Consider the following 17,273-nt stretch of genomic DNA (forward strand, 5'->3'; position numbering starts at 1 on the left):
TGCAGTTGGATGTACCAAACAGCACAACGTGTAAATGACACTAGACACAAGTTTAAAATTTTTTAGAATCCACCCTAGAATTCCATTAGTTGATACTCAAATATCTCATCCATTTGAATATTCCCTGCAATGATGTCTGCCCATAACTGTGCAACTCTCGTTTGTACCCTTCCATAAGTACCCCACAGATTCACCTAATGTAGATTTCCTGGCTTTCTCCAGAGCAATGGAGCCCTCTGGCTAGCCACCTGAAATCCTACTCCCTTACCACAGGGAGGGACCAATCTCTGGATCTCTCTTTCTAACTTACTAAAGATCTGATAAGATCCTTCCCCTCCCTTCCCCCCCTTTAAAGTTTCTCACTGTTCTCTGTGGTGGCCTGCTCAAATCCGGCACATGGCTCTTTCCTGCCTTGCATAATATTCATTTTCAAATCTTTGGAGACTGTCCTTGGCTTACAGCCATACCACACTTGTTGAAGGGTAGTATTTGAAAAAACAACAACAAAATTTTTCTGGGAGAAGTGCAGGATCATTGAAGGAGTATGCAAATTCTTTGAGGCAATCTAAACTGTACTTTTTACATCCTATTTAATTCTGCTTAATTCGAGGCCAACTCACTGCCTATTTTTATTATCTGTTCCAGATACACATACAGAATGACAAAATCTATGGGTTGTCCACTGAAGTGTACGTAATGATTTGGGCAACAAACGTTCTTCATCCACTTGAGAGTTTTCCTATATTTGAATGATCCAGCCAAGTTTCTGAGTGGTTGTGTACTGATCTCTTCCAAGAGGCTCTGCAATATTTCCAGGGCTTCACGTAATTGATATGACATCATCTTTAAGAGGGGAACAACAGGAAGACTTCATTATCTTCACAACCTCCTTCATAGTAGGGGCTGTTTTTCTTTTCGACCCTAGGTGCTTATCTAGTGTCTGGCACACAAAGGCTTAACAAATGTCTGTTAAGCGACTGTTCCCTATTACAGCAGCAAACCTCTTGCAAACATACATCTCACGCAATTTTTTTGATCAGAGAGTCCTTGAACAAAGTTACAAAGGTTGTAACATCTTTCAAGGGATTTGAAATGATTGACATATATAGCAGACATTTTTTTAAAAGTGGTCTTGGGAAGTTTTTTTCCTCTACAAAATCAAATGCTTTTTAAAATAAAGTAACAGGCAAGATGAGATCTTGTATTCTGTACAATTTTCCATCCACTAATTAGTGATGAAGATCAGGTGCACTGATGAATATTGCTTTTTAAAGCTGGACTATTACCTACTAATATGCTCCACAAAGTACTAATCTGACACCACACTGGGCTGCTGAGGTGATTTTGGATTCTCAAAGCCCAAGCAGAGTGTAAGTTCTTGAAGGTTCTACCATGCTTGAAAGGCTTCCCAATGGCAAACCACGTCTATTTTCTAAGAAAGATTCTGTCCAGTGGACTGGCCACTTGTGAATTCTTTGGCTATGGCAATCCACAAAAACAAACAAACAAAACTATAAACACCTTTGAGCCCTGTGAAAGCCCCCTTTCACTTCTGCAGTGATGGTAGAAAAGGTATTCTGATTCTGTTAACAGTCAAAGTTAAGACCATTCCTAAATTTTAATTTGACTGTTGGTTCCCTAAATGAGAGTGGACATACTCCTGGAGGTACTGAATCTCACCGATCTCGACATTCTTGGTAAAAATGGAACAAGAAGGAAGAAAGCAGTTGCAGTTATAAGAATGGTTTATGGGTATTCCTCGAAGCAGTTACAAGATTTAGTTTTATTGTAGGACCAAAGGCAACAAGAAATAGAACTTCATGAGAAATTTCATTATCTCATTTATGCAAATTATCTGCTGTAGAATCCTCATGAAAATAATTTCAGTTTATGTGCCATTTGACCAATGCCACCTACAGGGTGGGAAAGATGAACCACACAAAGCAGCAAGCACCAGGCAAGTCAAACAGTCCCATGCCATCACCTCAATCACCACCTCCACTCTCTCCTGATGGAGACAATTCATGACCCTAAAGCCAAGAGCTCTGGGAAGAGAAAGACCCGCCAAGCTATTTACTGGCTGTGCCTCCAACCTAGCCCCATATTCATTACAGAATAAAAGAAAGGGGCCCACTCTCCACACCAGTACCAACCCTAACTGCTATGAAAACTAAGGACCCAGGTAATAGCAGCAGACCACCAAGCCTTGTTTCCAGCCCAATCTCCACAGGCATGGTCTCAAGAAACTGACCTTGACAAGTGCTTCGGCAAGCGCTGTAGTCCCTATGTCCTTCAGCAAACACAGCTACCTGAGACCCAGGAAAAAAAGTTCTCACTATCACAGTCCTTGGCACTGTCAAACTGTTTACTATCAGAAATAGAGGTAATTTTATCAGCAGAAATAATGACTTAAGGAAGACCATTACCACCTGCTTAGCCACTAAGCACCAGGCGACCTTGAGGCTGAAATTTTCAATGTGTGCTGAAGGGAGGGGCAATTGTGCTTGTATGTTTGCATCTCAGCAGGTAGTAAACACTTTCTAAATGCTTTTTCATTCATTCAAAATCAGATGCAGAGGATAAACAGACAGAAATATTCTATGGAGACCTTAATAAGACCCTCTAAATTAAACTAGGATACACTTTGATAATCACTTCAACTTAAAAGAGGTGATGGCTGATAAGTTATCAGAAAATAACTGGTCAGAAGTAAACAGCAAAAGACACCAAAGACTTGGAGATTAAACAGAAGCTTCACACTCCTACATCATGACTACCTTCTTCATTCCAAGAATCAGCAGATATTGGGTACAATAAGCGACAAATAACATTTAAAAAAGAATAAAATTAACTGCATTTTAATAGACACATATGGGAAACATCCTTAAATTATTAGCGAGGCAACTGGGGTTAAATGACTTGCCCTGGTCACTCAGCAAGTAAGTGTCTGAAGCCAAATTTGAACTCTGCTCTTCCCACTCTATCCACTGCGCCATCCAGCTGCCCCAGCTTTATGTTAACTCTGATCTTTGATCTAAGAAGTTGTTAGTTTGTACACATAAATCGTCTCACTAATAACAATGATGATTAGCTAAAATGGCACAAAAACAAATGAATCCTGACCTATTTAAATAAGTGACTGATAAAGAAACTTGGTCGTGTATGGCAGAAATTACAATATCATAAGTTGAAACAATGTAAACCAACTGCCATTACAAGGAACCAAGAGAAAAACTGTGTCTTGACTTACTTGCCAAATAAAGAGAAATGACAGCTAAAGACAATACCAGCTTAGAATATATAATTATTTGTTAAATCTTAGCTATGAGGATGATCGAAAAGCATTACAAGTATTGCTTCATAAAGCAGAAAAAACAGAATTGTTAAAACAAGTTTAAGGAAAGTTGGCAAGAGACCCACTAACTGAACTCATCCCAACAGTTTATTTAAGTATGAAAATAGGACAACAAACAAGAAGAAAAATGGAAAAAAAATATGAAAAGAATTTTTTAAAATAACAAACTTTTCACCATGAGGAACAGAAGAACTTCTATAGTCAGACTAGAACATTATAGTACCAGATGTGGTTACAGAGTAAGTAGAAACGGAACTCAAATAACATAGATGGAAAAGGTAGCTGGACTGGACTAAATGTACATATAGGAGATACAACAGTGAAGGGGACAACTGTGAGATCATTAAAGGAGGGAAGGATACCCAAGGTGCAGGAAAACACTCTATTAATACCAAAGTAAGAAAGTCAAACAAGAAAACACTGACAATGACTTACGCCTACTTTTCCAGCTATAAAAAATTTTTCATTGAGAATTATCTACACATACATTAGTTGACAGAATAAGAAAAAGCCAAGTATCTCCCAAGCTGGGTTCACTCAAGCTAAAAATTTAAAGTACAATACAATTAATTGCCATTTATTTAGAACGGTAGGGACAGGAGGTACTAGAGTTAATTTAGGGGTTGGCCACCCTTTAAGATCTCTTAAAAGGTCTTCTTGCATTCAGGCCCATATCCACATAGGTGTCAGATTTACTTATGCATTGATCAGCTCATGTCATTCCTTTAACCAAAACCCTTCATGTGTCCTACTGCTTTGTAAGTTCAAATCCCTTTCCCTATTATTACCCATTTGAAGCTAGCCTACCTTTTCAGTCTAATCTCATGTTACTCCCCCTCTATTTCTCAGTGCTTTGGCTAAACTGTACTATTCAATGGCTCCTGTTTACAATCCATTATTTCCTGCTTCTGCTCTTGGATCATAATGTTACCTATACCTATTATCCTCATCTGCTTGTTAAAACCCAATTCAAATACTACTCCTCTGAGATTATATACAGGAATTTGCTAGAATCCCTATATATAAACTTGATTCATTAAAACATTCATGCAATTAGGTTTTCAGATTAACTGTCATGATGCTAGTGAGGACAGGAAGAGTTTGTCATAAAGCTATAATGACTATGAACAGGCACATTATAAGGATAAAATAAGAAATTTTAAAGTGCTATCCAAATGCCAGTTATAACTATAATTATCAGCCTACAATAACCAGGCCTCCAATTTGGTGATGACTTCATCCCAAGACTTCTCATGCACTCCTGTTGAGCTCAAATAATGTTTACAGAGCAGTAGGAGAGTAAGTTAGTAGTTGTCTAACAATACGCTGGGGGCAGAGGCTGAGGAGTAAACACATACATACTAAGTTTAAAAATTTAATCTGGGGGGCGGAGCCAAGATGGCAGAGTGAAAGCAGTGACTTGCTTGAGCTCTCCTCCAAACCCTTCCAAATACTCATAAAAAATGGCTCTAAACAAATTCTGAAGCAGCAGAACCCACAAAAAGACAGAGTGAAACAAATTTCCAGCCCAAGACAACCTGGATGATTGATCAGAAAGGTGTATTGTGCCGGGATGGAAGCGCAGCACGGTGTGGGTGCACAGGCCACAGCGTGGGCGCGCAGGCTGCAGCAAACCTGGAGCAGGCCTCAGAGGACTGAATCACAGGCAGCTGTGGAGATATCCAGACTCCTCAATCCACCAATGCCAAAGACAACTTAGAAGGTCAGTGGGAAAAGTCTGTTTCTGTGGGTGCCTGAGACAGGAAGGTGGGGTTTCAGCTCCATTCCCCAAGAGCGTGGCCCTGGGGGGGGGGCGCTTCCCGAGCCTCCGGCCCACAGACTGAGGGGGAATCCAGTGGCTGATCAGAGAGGGATTGCAGGGATCTCTTTGCCAGCGCTGAGACAGGAATCTCTTGCTTTGCCCGTGTTTGGATCTGGGCCACAGTTCTGGGAAGCGGTGCTGGGGGGAGGAGGAGCGCTGGCGTGGTGGAGCTTGGCTGTGGAGAGAAACCCCTCATCACAGTTACAGGACAGAAAGGAGTACTTGTAGTCACAGGCCAGGAAAGGAGTAAACACCTTGCCCCTTATCATACCACCTTGGAAGAACTGAAAATTTACAGGTCCCTACAAGTATCTCTGAAAACAGCTGTACAAACCCCCCGAAGCTTGGGACAGTACATTCTCCACTTTGGAAGCAGATTAGTAACTTAACAAAGAGTTTAAAACCCAAGTAATTGGCTGGGATCATGAGCAAGCAGCACAAAAAGAGTCAGACTATATTATCTTACTTTGGTGAAAAAGAAGACCAAAATATACAACCAGAAGAAGACAACAAAGTCAAAGCCCCTACATCCAAAGCCTCCAAGAAAAATATGAATTGGTCCCAGGCCATGGAAGAGCTCAAAAGGGATTTTGAGAAGCAAGTTAGAGAAGTAGAGGAAAAACTGAGAGTGATGCTAAAGGAGACCCAAAAAAATACTGAAGAAAATAACACCTTAAAAAATAGCCTAACCCAAATGGCAAAAGAGGTCCAAAAAGCCAATGAGGAGAAAAATGCCCTAAAAAGCAAAATTGGCCAGATGGAAAAGGAAGTCCAAAAGCTTACTGAAGAAAATACTTCCTTAAAAATTAGAATAGAGCAATTGGAAGATAGTGACTTTATGAGAAATCATGACACAGTAGAACAAATCCAAAAGAATGAAAAATTAGAAAACAGTGTGAAATATCTCATTGGAAAAACAACTGACCTGGAAAATAGATCCAGGAGAGAGAATTTAAAAATTATTGGACTATCTGAAAGCCATGATCAAAAAGAGCCTAGACATCATCTTTCAAGAAATTATCAAGGAAAACTGCCCTGATATATTAGAACCAGAGGGCAAAATAGAAATTGAAAGAATCCACAGATCTCCTGAAAGAGATCCCCAAAGGAAAACTCCTAGGAATATTATAGCCAAATTCCAGAGTTCCCAGGTCAAGGAGAAAATATTACAAGCTGCCAGAAGGAAACAGTTCAAGTACTGTGGAAACACAATCAGGATAACACAAGATTTAGCAGCTTCTACATTAAAGGACCAGGGCATGGAATATAATATTCCGGAGAGGCAAAGGAGATGGGATTACAACCAAGAATCACCTACCCAGCAAAACTGAGTATAATCCTTCAGGGGAAAAAATGGTCATTCAGTGAAATAGAGGACTTTCAAGCATTCCTGATGAAAAGACCAGAGCTGAATAGAAAATTTGACTTTCAAATACAGGACTCAAGTGGAACATGAAGAGGTAAACAGGAAAGAGAAATCATAAGAGACTTATTAAGATTGAACTGTTTACATTCCTGCATGGAAAGATGATATTTATAACTCATGAGACCTTTGTCAGTATCAGGGTAGTTGGAGGAAAAAATTATATGTATGTATGTAGATAGATAGAGGGCACAGGGTGTGCTGAAGATTAAGGGGTCATATCTGGAGAATAAAATTAAGGGATGAGAGAGGATTATACTCGGAGAAGAAAGGGAGAGGTAGAATAGGGTAAATTATCTCACAAAAAAAACCGAAAAGTCTCTTACAGTGGAAGGGGAAACAGGGGAAGGTGAGAGGGAATGAGTGAATCTTATTCTCATAGGATTTGGCTTAAGGAGGGAATAACATACACATTCAATTGGGTGTGGAAATCTGTCTTACCCTACAGGAAAAGGGGGAAAGGGGACAAGAGAGCAGGGGGATGATAGAGAGGAGGGCAGATTGGGAAAGGGGTTAATTAGAAGTAAATACTTCTGAGGAGAGATAGGGTCAAAAGAAAGAATAGAATAAATGGGAGGGCAGGATAGGATTAAGGGAAATAGAGCTAGTTTTTCACAACATGTCTACTATGGACGTGTTTTGCATAACTGCACATGTACAGCTTATATTGAGTTGCTTGCCTTTTCAATAAGGGTGGGTGGGGAGGGAGGAAGAGACAAAATTTGAAACCTAAAGTTTTAAAAACATATGTTTAAAAAAATGTTTTCACATGCTACTGGGAAATAAATATAGGAAACGGGGTACAGAAGTCTATCCTGCCCTACAGGAAAATAGAAGGGGAAGGGGATAAGAGAAGGGGAGAGAGATAGAAGAGAGTAGGCGAAGGGATATTCAGAACGCATGACATCTTGGGGTGGGGGGAGGGGGAGATGGGGTGAAAATTTGGAACTCAAAAACTTGTGGAAGGGAATGTTGAAAACTAAAAATAAATAAATTTATATTTAAAAATAAAAAATAAAATAAAATTTAAAAAAAACAACAAAACAAAACAAAAAGAAATTGAATCTGCATTCATTAACACTTTCCTAACTCTGGATGGCCAATATGTCAAATTTAACAGTTGGCTTACCAGAGCTGACTTCAGTAGATTCCGGACTATGGAGACGAAGTTCAAGGTGGCTCTTTCATTGACGGATATGTACCTTGGTGAGGCAGGGAATGATGACCTTATGAAAAATTCACAAGAGGGCCACTCCTCTACAAAGGTACAATCCAGCTAGGACCTGACGGCAGAGAATGGATCTGCCATGTAACAAGAGGAGTCAACAAACACAAAGGGGTGGCACCACTTGTTGTTGCTGATGGGGAGTGGAGAAGAGAATGAAATTTTAAAAAATTCCAGACAGCCAGTGACCCTGTGTGGGTATGTATATGTATGTGTGTATATATACTACACACACACAAAACACATTTTTTTTTTTGCTTTTTAGTGAGGTGATCAGGGTTAAGTGACTTGCCCAGGGTCACACAGCCTGTAAGTGTTAAGTGTCTGAGGCTGGATTTGAACTCAGGTTCTCTAGACTCCAAGGCCAGAGTTCTATTCACTGCGCCTAGCTGGCACACACACCACACATTTTCAGGGCCAGATTTAAAATTCTATTAAAATAACAGAAAAAATATCAAAAATGATGAGGAATAGGACTTTTAAAATGACGGAGTAGTAGGAAGCAGTGGGGTGAGCACTCATCTATAAACTTTTCCAAACAAATCTAGAAAATGCACCAAACCAAATCCAAAAAAAGTCACAGTGGAGGCAGCAAGGTGGTAGAGCACTGGCCCTGGGGTCAGGAGGACCCAAGTTCAAATCCAGCCTTAGACACTTAATAGCTATGGGCAAGTCACTCAGCCCTGATTGTGCACCACTCCCACCAAGTCACTGTGCAACATTTGTCCAGCCCAACTTGGCACAGGGAGAAAGGGGTATACCAGGAATATATCAGTGCTCAAGAGGCCAGCATAAGAAAAACTGCCAGATCCATATCAGATCACTGCAATGAAAGGTGCCAGATGACAGCTTTGTTGACCATTACCTAGTTCTGAGTCATAACGAGGGTGGCACAGAAGGGCACCTGCACAGGGGAATGCTGTTCCTGGGAAGGAAGGGACTGGGCACTGTGCTGAACAAGGAGGCGGCTCAAAAAGGTAGCAGTAGTAGTAGCAGCAGCAGCATGGCTCAGATACCAGACTCAGAGCAGAGTCTCACTTCTAGTAGCCAGACCAGCCTAAAGAGGATTTTGTAATTCTGTCCCTCTGAACCAACAGAGAATTCCAGCTGGCTGACAGGGACAGAGTCTGGCAGCAGGTCACTCTTGCACAAACCCATACCCAGGTCAGTAACATAATGAGCTGGGGGGAAGAGGGGTATGTATGTGTTTTGCCCTGGAACAGATCACTTGGGGAGCACTGAAAGCCTGCAAGATCCTGGAATAACACACTATCACTCATTACCCTCAAGAAAGCAGCAGCAACAGGATTAGCCCAGATATTCCTCCAGAAGTACAGGAAGTCCTGCCCTAACATCAACCACACCAATCAATATTTTGGTGACAGGGACGCTCAAGACAAACTCAGAAGAAGAGAATGACTCCAAATTATCTGTAAGCAAAGCCTTCAAGAAAAACAGCTTGAGCATGAAATTTCAATTAGAATTCCTGGAAGAGATGGAGAAAAGAGTTATGACAGGTACAGAAGAAAAAACTGGAAAAGGGATTAACAGCTTTGCACAAGAGGTAACAAAATCTTGCCCAAGCAACAAACTCCTTGAAAATAGAATGGACCAATTAAAGGCCAACCACTTTAATGAGGCAACAAGAAATATTAAAACAAAGACAAAAGGCTGAAAAAATAGAAAATATAAAGTATCTCATAGCAAAAACAACCAACCAGGAAAACAGAGGAGAAAAAGATGTAAGATGAACTGATGCTGAGTGAAGTGAGCAGAACTGAGAGAACACTGTACATAGTAACAGCAGCGTGAAGTGATGGCCAACTATGACAGACTTAGCTCTTCTCAGTAATACAATGATCCAAAACAATTCCAGAAGACTCATGATGGAAAATGCTATCAACACCCAGAGAAAGAACTATGGAGTCTGAATAAAGATCACTGTTTTCCCCTTTTTTTCTGATTCTTCTTTTACAACATGACTAATGTGGAAATGTTTAATATGATTGTACACGTATAACCTATATCAGATTGTCTGCCATCTTGGGGAAGGAGGAGAGGAGGGGAGGGAGGGAGAAAAAAATTTGGAACTCAATATCTTATGAAAGTGAATGTTGAAAACTATCTTTACATGTAGCTGGAAAAAACAAAATACTATTAAGTAGTGAGAAAAAGAGAGGAGAAAAAGATGTAAGAATCACTGGCATATCTGAATGTCATAACACAAAAAAAAGACTTGAGATATCAAATTTCAAGAAGTCTTAAGAGAAAACTGTCCAGATCTCTTGGAACTAGAGGGCAAAGTGGAAATAGAATCCAAAAATTATCTCCTGAAATAAACCCCAAAATGAGAACTTCCAAGAACATGACAGACAAAATCCAGAGCTTCCAGGTTAAAGAAAAAATATTGCAAGCAGCCAGAAAAAAAAAAAAGAATTCAAGTACTGAGAAGCCACAGTCAGGATCACAAACGATTTAACAGCCACCACAATAAATGAACAAAAACTTGATGAAAATATGATACTCCATACGGCAAATTACATTGCAGCCAAGGGTCTTGCAGCAAAACTGAACATAATGTTACAGGGAAAATGGACCTTTAACAAAATAGAGGACTTGCAAGCATTCCTAATGAAAAGACCAGAGCTGCAGGGAAATTCTGAAATTTAAACACAGGAGAAAAGAGAAACATAAAAAGGTAAACATGGATAAAAAATGATTAAAAAAACCCCCAAAAACCACACCTGAAAAAGGATTAACTGTGTACATGGGGATATAATACACATATCCCCTCTGAACCCTATCATCATCAAAGTTCATCAAAGGAATACAATTAGATACTGCTTGGGAGTGGTTCTGTTCTGTTATGATCTTTTAAAAAAGAATGGAAAGGGAGCGGAGGAAGAATGTGGGGGGGAAGGTGAGGAAGGAAAGAAAGGCTAGGAAGAATTACCTCACATAATCAGGGTATGCAAGCAGATAAACTACACAAACAAGGAGGAGAGGGTGGAGGTGTGGCTGACACTTGAACCTCACTCTCAAATGAATTGATCAAAAGAAGGAAAAATATACCAACACATAGAATTTGGTACAAAAATACATTTCACTCAATGGGGAAATAGGAGAGAAAGGGGACAAGGGGTGAGGGGGGAGAGGAGATTAAGGAATCTGAGGGGGTACCTATAAATTGGGGAATGTTCAGAGAAAGTACTGATGGAGTCTGAATGCTGATCAAAGCATACTATTTTTCACTTTTTTGTGGTCTTTTTTTTTTGGTTTTGGTCTGTGTGTCCTTTCACATGACTATTATGGAAATGTTTTGTATGGCTGCATATGTATAAACTATATCAAATTACTGTTTCAGGAAAGAGGGGGGAAGGGAGAGAATTTGGAACAAAAAAAATTTAAAACAATGTTAAATGGATGGTGGGTGACATGGACAATGTGGAAACTTGCTTTGATTGACTATCCATATTTCTTTTTTTGTGTTCTCGAGGGAAGGAGGTAAGATACAAGGAGAAGGTTGGGGTGGGAGGGTTAGAAGGCAGATCTTGGCTGATTAAAACAAAATATATTTTTTAAAAAGATTAAAAGGAATATCATTTAATCTTTTTGAAATTTTCAAAGTACTTCAGGAACTTCAAGACTGCTGATATCATTAATTATAACTATTAATTACAACTATCACAATGTATACGATCTATGAGTTCAGGCTAGAAGGAATATCCAAGATCATCTAGTACAATCCCTTCACAGAGAAGAAAATGAGGCCCCCAGAAGTAAAATGACTGGCTCTAGGTCCCATAGTTGATAACAAGCAGTAAGGAGTCAAACTCAGGTCCATAGGGGGAATGGAACATGACCCTGAGAGATGAGTTAGTAGTGATTAATCAGATGGCAGCAATATGAGTTGAATCCCACCCTTCCTGGGGCTTTTCTCCAACACAAACATTCCCACCTTTCACCAGTCCTTTTTAGTTCTAACTAGCCATTTTGCACAGGGGTCATAATCCAACTGAGAAGAGAAAGAGATAAGGACCAGATTTGCCTCTTCACTGCTAAGGGTGAGGAAGAGCCTCCCAGTGCAAGTCTGCACTGTGTTGGAAAAGTGCTTGGGGTATTGAGAGGTTAAGGAATGCTCAGAGCTGCCCAGCACTGGGTGTGTCAGAGGCTAGATTTTAACTGGACCTTTCTGTTTCCAAGACTAGCTCTCTATGGACCACACCAAGAATACAGCGCTCCAATAAACCATGGGAGTCACACAGGTACTCTAAAGGGTATAGCTTCCCTGGGACACAGCCACTAAGGAGGATGGAGAAGGGATGAAGGAAGAGCATCTGATCTTGTTCTCACTACTCATCACAGGATAACTGATATCAGGTTGGAACAACGTAACTCAGAAGCCCTTAGTCCAGCCTTCTCATTTTACAGATGAGGAAACTGAGATCCACAGAGCCTAATTTGGCCAAGGTGATAAACGGGACCCGAACTCAGGTTTGACGACATCAGAGTCAGTGTTCATTCCACCACGGAATTATGGTCACTAACTAGTTTTTATAAATGTAACAAAATCTTAAATTGTATCATCTTTAAAAGTGATTATTTTAGATCTCTGCACTTTCTAAAGGTTGATGTCTTAGAACAAAGTCCCAGTGCTTGAGGTCAGTTATAATTCTGGCCAAGGTTATAAATTTAAAATCAGTGATATGATGAGAGTTAATCCTTTTGCACAAAATTTAAAAAAACATACAAATGTACAAATGCTTACAGTATAGTGTACCACAAAGAACAAAAAGCCCAACAATCTAAAATTTTCCATTTATTAGTCATGTGGCACAATTAAGTCCCCATTAACCTCTCAAAGCCCTCATTTCCTTCATTTGTAATTGAGGATAAGACCTGAACTATCTATCTCCCAGGGCTGTTAAGAGGGTTAAGGGAGACAGTACATGTAAAGTATTTTGTAAACCTAAAGTACTACATATTATATTCTCAGACCTTCAAAAAGCGCTGGTCCATGCTCTAGAAGATACAACTGAGACTGTGGTCTGCACATTTTAAAGTGTCTTAGCTAAAATGGGCACTGGGCCCCTCATTTGCTGAGGCTTTATACTTGAGAGACATACTAAAAACGAAGCTGCTCTATTATCTCTTCAATCACTAGTTACTTTCACTTCAGACAAAGTAAGTGATGGGAAGCCAAACAGGAAGAACTTTCCAAGTTCCTCCATGGTGGGAGCTCCCAAGCATAACACCTAAATCTCCTTTCATAACTAGCATTTCTGTTCTTCTTGAAGGCTTTTATGCAGTTACTATCTAATCATCTTTCAAGCACATACCGTGGTGAGTTCTTTTTCTACAAAATAATTATTTGCCAAACAGCAAATCACAGTACCATTCACACTCTCTGCACGCTGTAGCATATGACTCACCTGACACTGGTTAATGGCTGCATGGTTGCCATGGAATGGAGACTGTCGGTCTTTATCCCGATGATGCCTACTGCTGTGTTTACTTCTCTGTAACTGCTGGCGCAATTTTGCAATCTAAGACAGGAAAGATAAGAGGCATCATTTTAGAATCTTTTCCCTACTATATGAAAATATATACAAGCATTAGCCACTATTTGGACATAGCATATTTGTCAGACCCCAAAATTAAGCTGTTAAAACCACAAAATCTAATCTCAAACAAAAAATTTAAACATTTATAAGAATACTTTTATGTTTATACTGCTCCACTAAAGTCTTATTCTGATCCTTCACTGTGGAGGAAGACAGTGCTGAGTTTGTTTTTTAATTAATAAGCATTTATTTTCTCTCCCACCCTACTGAAAAATAAAAACAAAAATGTATAGTCAAAACAAATTCTTTCATAGACAATTTTAAAGATGTATTTCTCATTCTTCATCTTGACTCCGTCATCCCTCTGTCAGGAAGTGGGAAGCATACTTCATCACTGATCCTCTGGAACTGTGGCGATTAGAAATTGCATGGATCCATTTTTTCTTAAGTCTTTGAAAGTTGTTTGTCTTTACCACGTTATTGATACTGTAACAATTTTTTCCTACTTCTGCTCATTTCATTCTAAAGCAATGCATACACTTTTCCCCACATTTCTCTGAAACCATTTCTTTAGTTACATCTTACAGCATGATAGTGCTCCATATACATTCATACGTCATTATTCATTCAGCTCTCCCCAGGTGAGGGCACCCATTAAGTTTCCAGTTCTTTCCTACCACAAAAGGAGATGCTATAATTTTTGTGTTGCTGGATTCTAATGTCACTTAAGCATAATATATGGTAGATTCCACAACAAACTAGAAAGATTTTGACGTGGTGCTGAGCCTGTTGTCAAGAATTCATCAAATCAATTAGTAACCATTTATTAAATGAAGGAGTAAAAAAGTATTTACTTAAGCACATATGAATGGCTGGACACAAAGGATGTAAACACGAAAGTGAAACAGTCAGTCCTTGTCCTCATGAAACTTACATTTTATCAAAAGAAACAATAGGAAGACAGAAACGTCTCTATCCTTGAGGAGTTTGCCTTCAATCAGAGGAAACAACATGTGTGTTCAGTAGATACAAAATAGGCCCCAAGTAAACACAGAGAAAATTGAATGGGAGAAGAATGGCAGCCAGAGAGTAAGAAAAGCCTCTCGGATGCATAGAGGCGGCAGCTCCCAAGGACAACCTGGGCAAAGGCAAGCCAAGTCTAACCAAGCTTGGAGAGGCTCATCACCAAGGCTGCCTACTGCACAAGGTCCATCTTGGCCAAAGCAACTCTAAAGGACCCTCTGTGGAGCACAAAAAGACTATAATCTGCACTGACAAGGGGAGAAACTCCTATGAATGAAATGACTGATACTTAGTCTTCATATCTTCAGTGCCTCATATAGAACTGGTTCCCATTCTAGGTACTTAGCAGTCAGAATATAGGGTGTTCCATAAGTTTTAGAGTTGTTTAGACTGGGAGTAATGACATCTTTAGATGTAATTAGAGTAACTTTAGAGTACTCCAGAGTAATGACATCTTTAGCATGTGTGACCAATCAAATCTGACATAATTACCTGACAATTCACACACTAAACAATTAACTTATTTCTCCTCAAAACACATATAGAATTTTCAAATATGCTTAAATTTTGTTTTATTTTAAATCCAAAGAACTCATCCCACCCCATCAGCAGAAACAATTCCTTTTCAAATGTTTTGAAATCTAGGAAGAGATATTTTTAGACTATCAGTTTTTGCATATTTACACTACATAACAGTGAAGTTATCAGCTGTATTTTAACATCTGGGACTTGAGTAAGCCTTTTGCCATTTTGAAATAGATCAGTGTTGTTTTTGTCTAGCTGTATAGTCAATTCCTTAAATTTGAAATTATTCTTCATAAATCCCCTTTGTGGTTTAAAGAAACTATTTAAGCTAGTTTCTTAGCTTTAACTATACAGTTCTCCTTCACTTTCTGTGAAAAAACTTTGATAAATTAGCAGTCAAGTTAAAATAAGGTTCTTGATGCTCAGTCAAAATGGCTATCTTTTAAAAAAAAAGATATTGGAAAGATTAATAAATTAAATAAAACTCATCTAGTCTAAGCCATAAACAAAGCTTATTACGTTAAACAGAAAACAGTATACTGATCTTCTCTGTTCCTCATACACAACTCCACATTCCCACTTTTATGTCTTTCTTTGCAGAGGCTGTCCCCATTGGAAGAGAAGCTCCTTTCAGGCAGGAACTGTCCCCCTTTTGTGTCTGTAGTCCAGACCGTAGCACACTACGTGGCTCATAGCTACCACTTCATACGTCCCTGAGGACTGGCTGATTGAAAGTGTATCTGAAAAAAAGAAAATGGTTTTTTGTTTGCCTTTTGCCAGACTTAAAGAGGCACAGATGCTTTTCTGAAAAATACTGGTTGTTTTCAATATGAAGTATCTTACAAATTAAAAACAAACAAACAAGAGAATCTAGTCTGTAGACATCTTTTTTCTCAACCTGACAAAACCTGAGGTACAAAGGAACCCCAAAGCATCCATTAACTAGGACTTACTACAATATAAAACACCAACCGCTCCACTTCTACCCTTTCCAGACCTAAAGAACCATGGCTGTTTTCCTACAAAATACAGGTAGCAATGGACCCAGAGTACCTTGGGACAGGTCTATGAATAGTCAGTTTTGTCCTAATGATGAGAGATTAGGAGAAATAGGACTTACAGATAGGTTTTAATTTAACTTGAATAGTCCTTGCAAGGAGTTAAAAAAATTTTTTTTAGGCATTTAAGTCAGGGAAAGTGGCAGGACCAGGCCGAGTACACACAGAAAAGAAAAAAAATCCCGCTATTAGGCAAAACAAACTTGAAAGAAGGATCAATTATCAAAATATCCCAAAGAGGAAAAAAGTACTTAAAATACTATCATATGTGGTATTATGTCCAAAAAAGGAGATCAAGAAGACACCAGCAACTGCCAGATCACAAGTGAATCTCATCTCCAAAAAAAAGCCTTTATGATAGTGATCTTGGTCTTCACACACAAAGAAGACATCTCATGAAAATGAGAAGGGAAAAGACAAGCATTCGTAAATGGTTTTGTTTATAGCAGACCGCATCCTCACCAGCTAATTACACATAACCAATTAAAAAGGGTAGAGACTAAGCAATAACTAAGTTATAGAAAGCTTTAAAGTCTGCACCCAGTTTTACATATACAAGGCTCTCCTCTGTGAGGCAGATAACAGAAGCACAATTATCCTCATTTTGCAAATCAGAGATTCTATCTCTGTGTATACACACATACACACACATACATATATACATATGTGTGTGTGTGTGTGTGTGTGTCTGTACATATACATATAGAGAAAGGGGGGCACAGTTGTTCCCCGCTCCAAGTTTATGGACATATCTTCCCCTCCCAATCTATCCTTGTCCTCATGGAGGTCAGAAGACCCCAGGTTAAGCATCCCTGTAATAGATGAAGATATTGAAGATCAGAGAAATTTAGTGATTTACCAATGTTCAGACAAGTAGTAAATATCAAGCGGCACATGAACTAAAGTTCTCCTGATTCCAAATCGGCACTCTAGCCCCTGTCATTCTATACTTTTTTTAAAAAGCTGATATAGAGAACAGTTGAATATGCTATGAATAGTTACAGTTTATGCATTATTTTATTCTTTATTTTATCTGAATGTTTATTTAGTTTATAGTTACTAAGTTTATAGTGCAAAAACATTTATTTTAAAATGTAGAACTTGAAGATAAAGAAAAAACTGTTAAATGACTCATGCCAGAGTAAAGGTTATTTCCCCTTTTATGGATATTTTTTCTGTTGGTGGTAATATGAAAAACCATACTTTGCTCTAACACTTTAGAAAACAATCAATCAATAACCATTTACTTAGCGCCAACTATACGCCAGGCTCTAGTGA

At 39.0% G+C, this 17,273-nt stretch overlaps 1 protein-coding gene across 2 annotated transcripts in view; it reads right to left on the minus strand.

Annotated features, from left to right (window-relative positions):
- Window positions 1-17,273, minus strand: part of FAM117B (family with sequence similarity 117 member B) — a 116,906-nt gene that overhangs the window by 30,690 nt on the left and 68,943 nt on the right. For both annotated transcript variants that reach the window (XM_020972826.2, XM_020972825.2), the window contains exon 4: window positions 13,258-13,371. In XM_020972826.2, coding sequence (XP_020828485.1) covers window positions 13,258-13,371 — 114 coding nt within the window. The remainder of the gene's footprint in view (window positions 1-13,257; window positions 13,372-17,273) is intronic.

Source organism: Phascolarctos cinereus, unplaced genomic scaffold, assembly GCF_003287225.1.
Source record: "Phascolarctos cinereus isolate Bilbo 61053 unplaced genomic scaffold, phaCin_HiC Scaffold_7;HRSCAF=346, whole genome shotgun sequence".
Classification (NCBI taxonomy): domain Eukaryota; kingdom Metazoa; phylum Chordata; class Mammalia; order Diprotodontia; family Phascolarctidae; genus Phascolarctos; species Phascolarctos cinereus.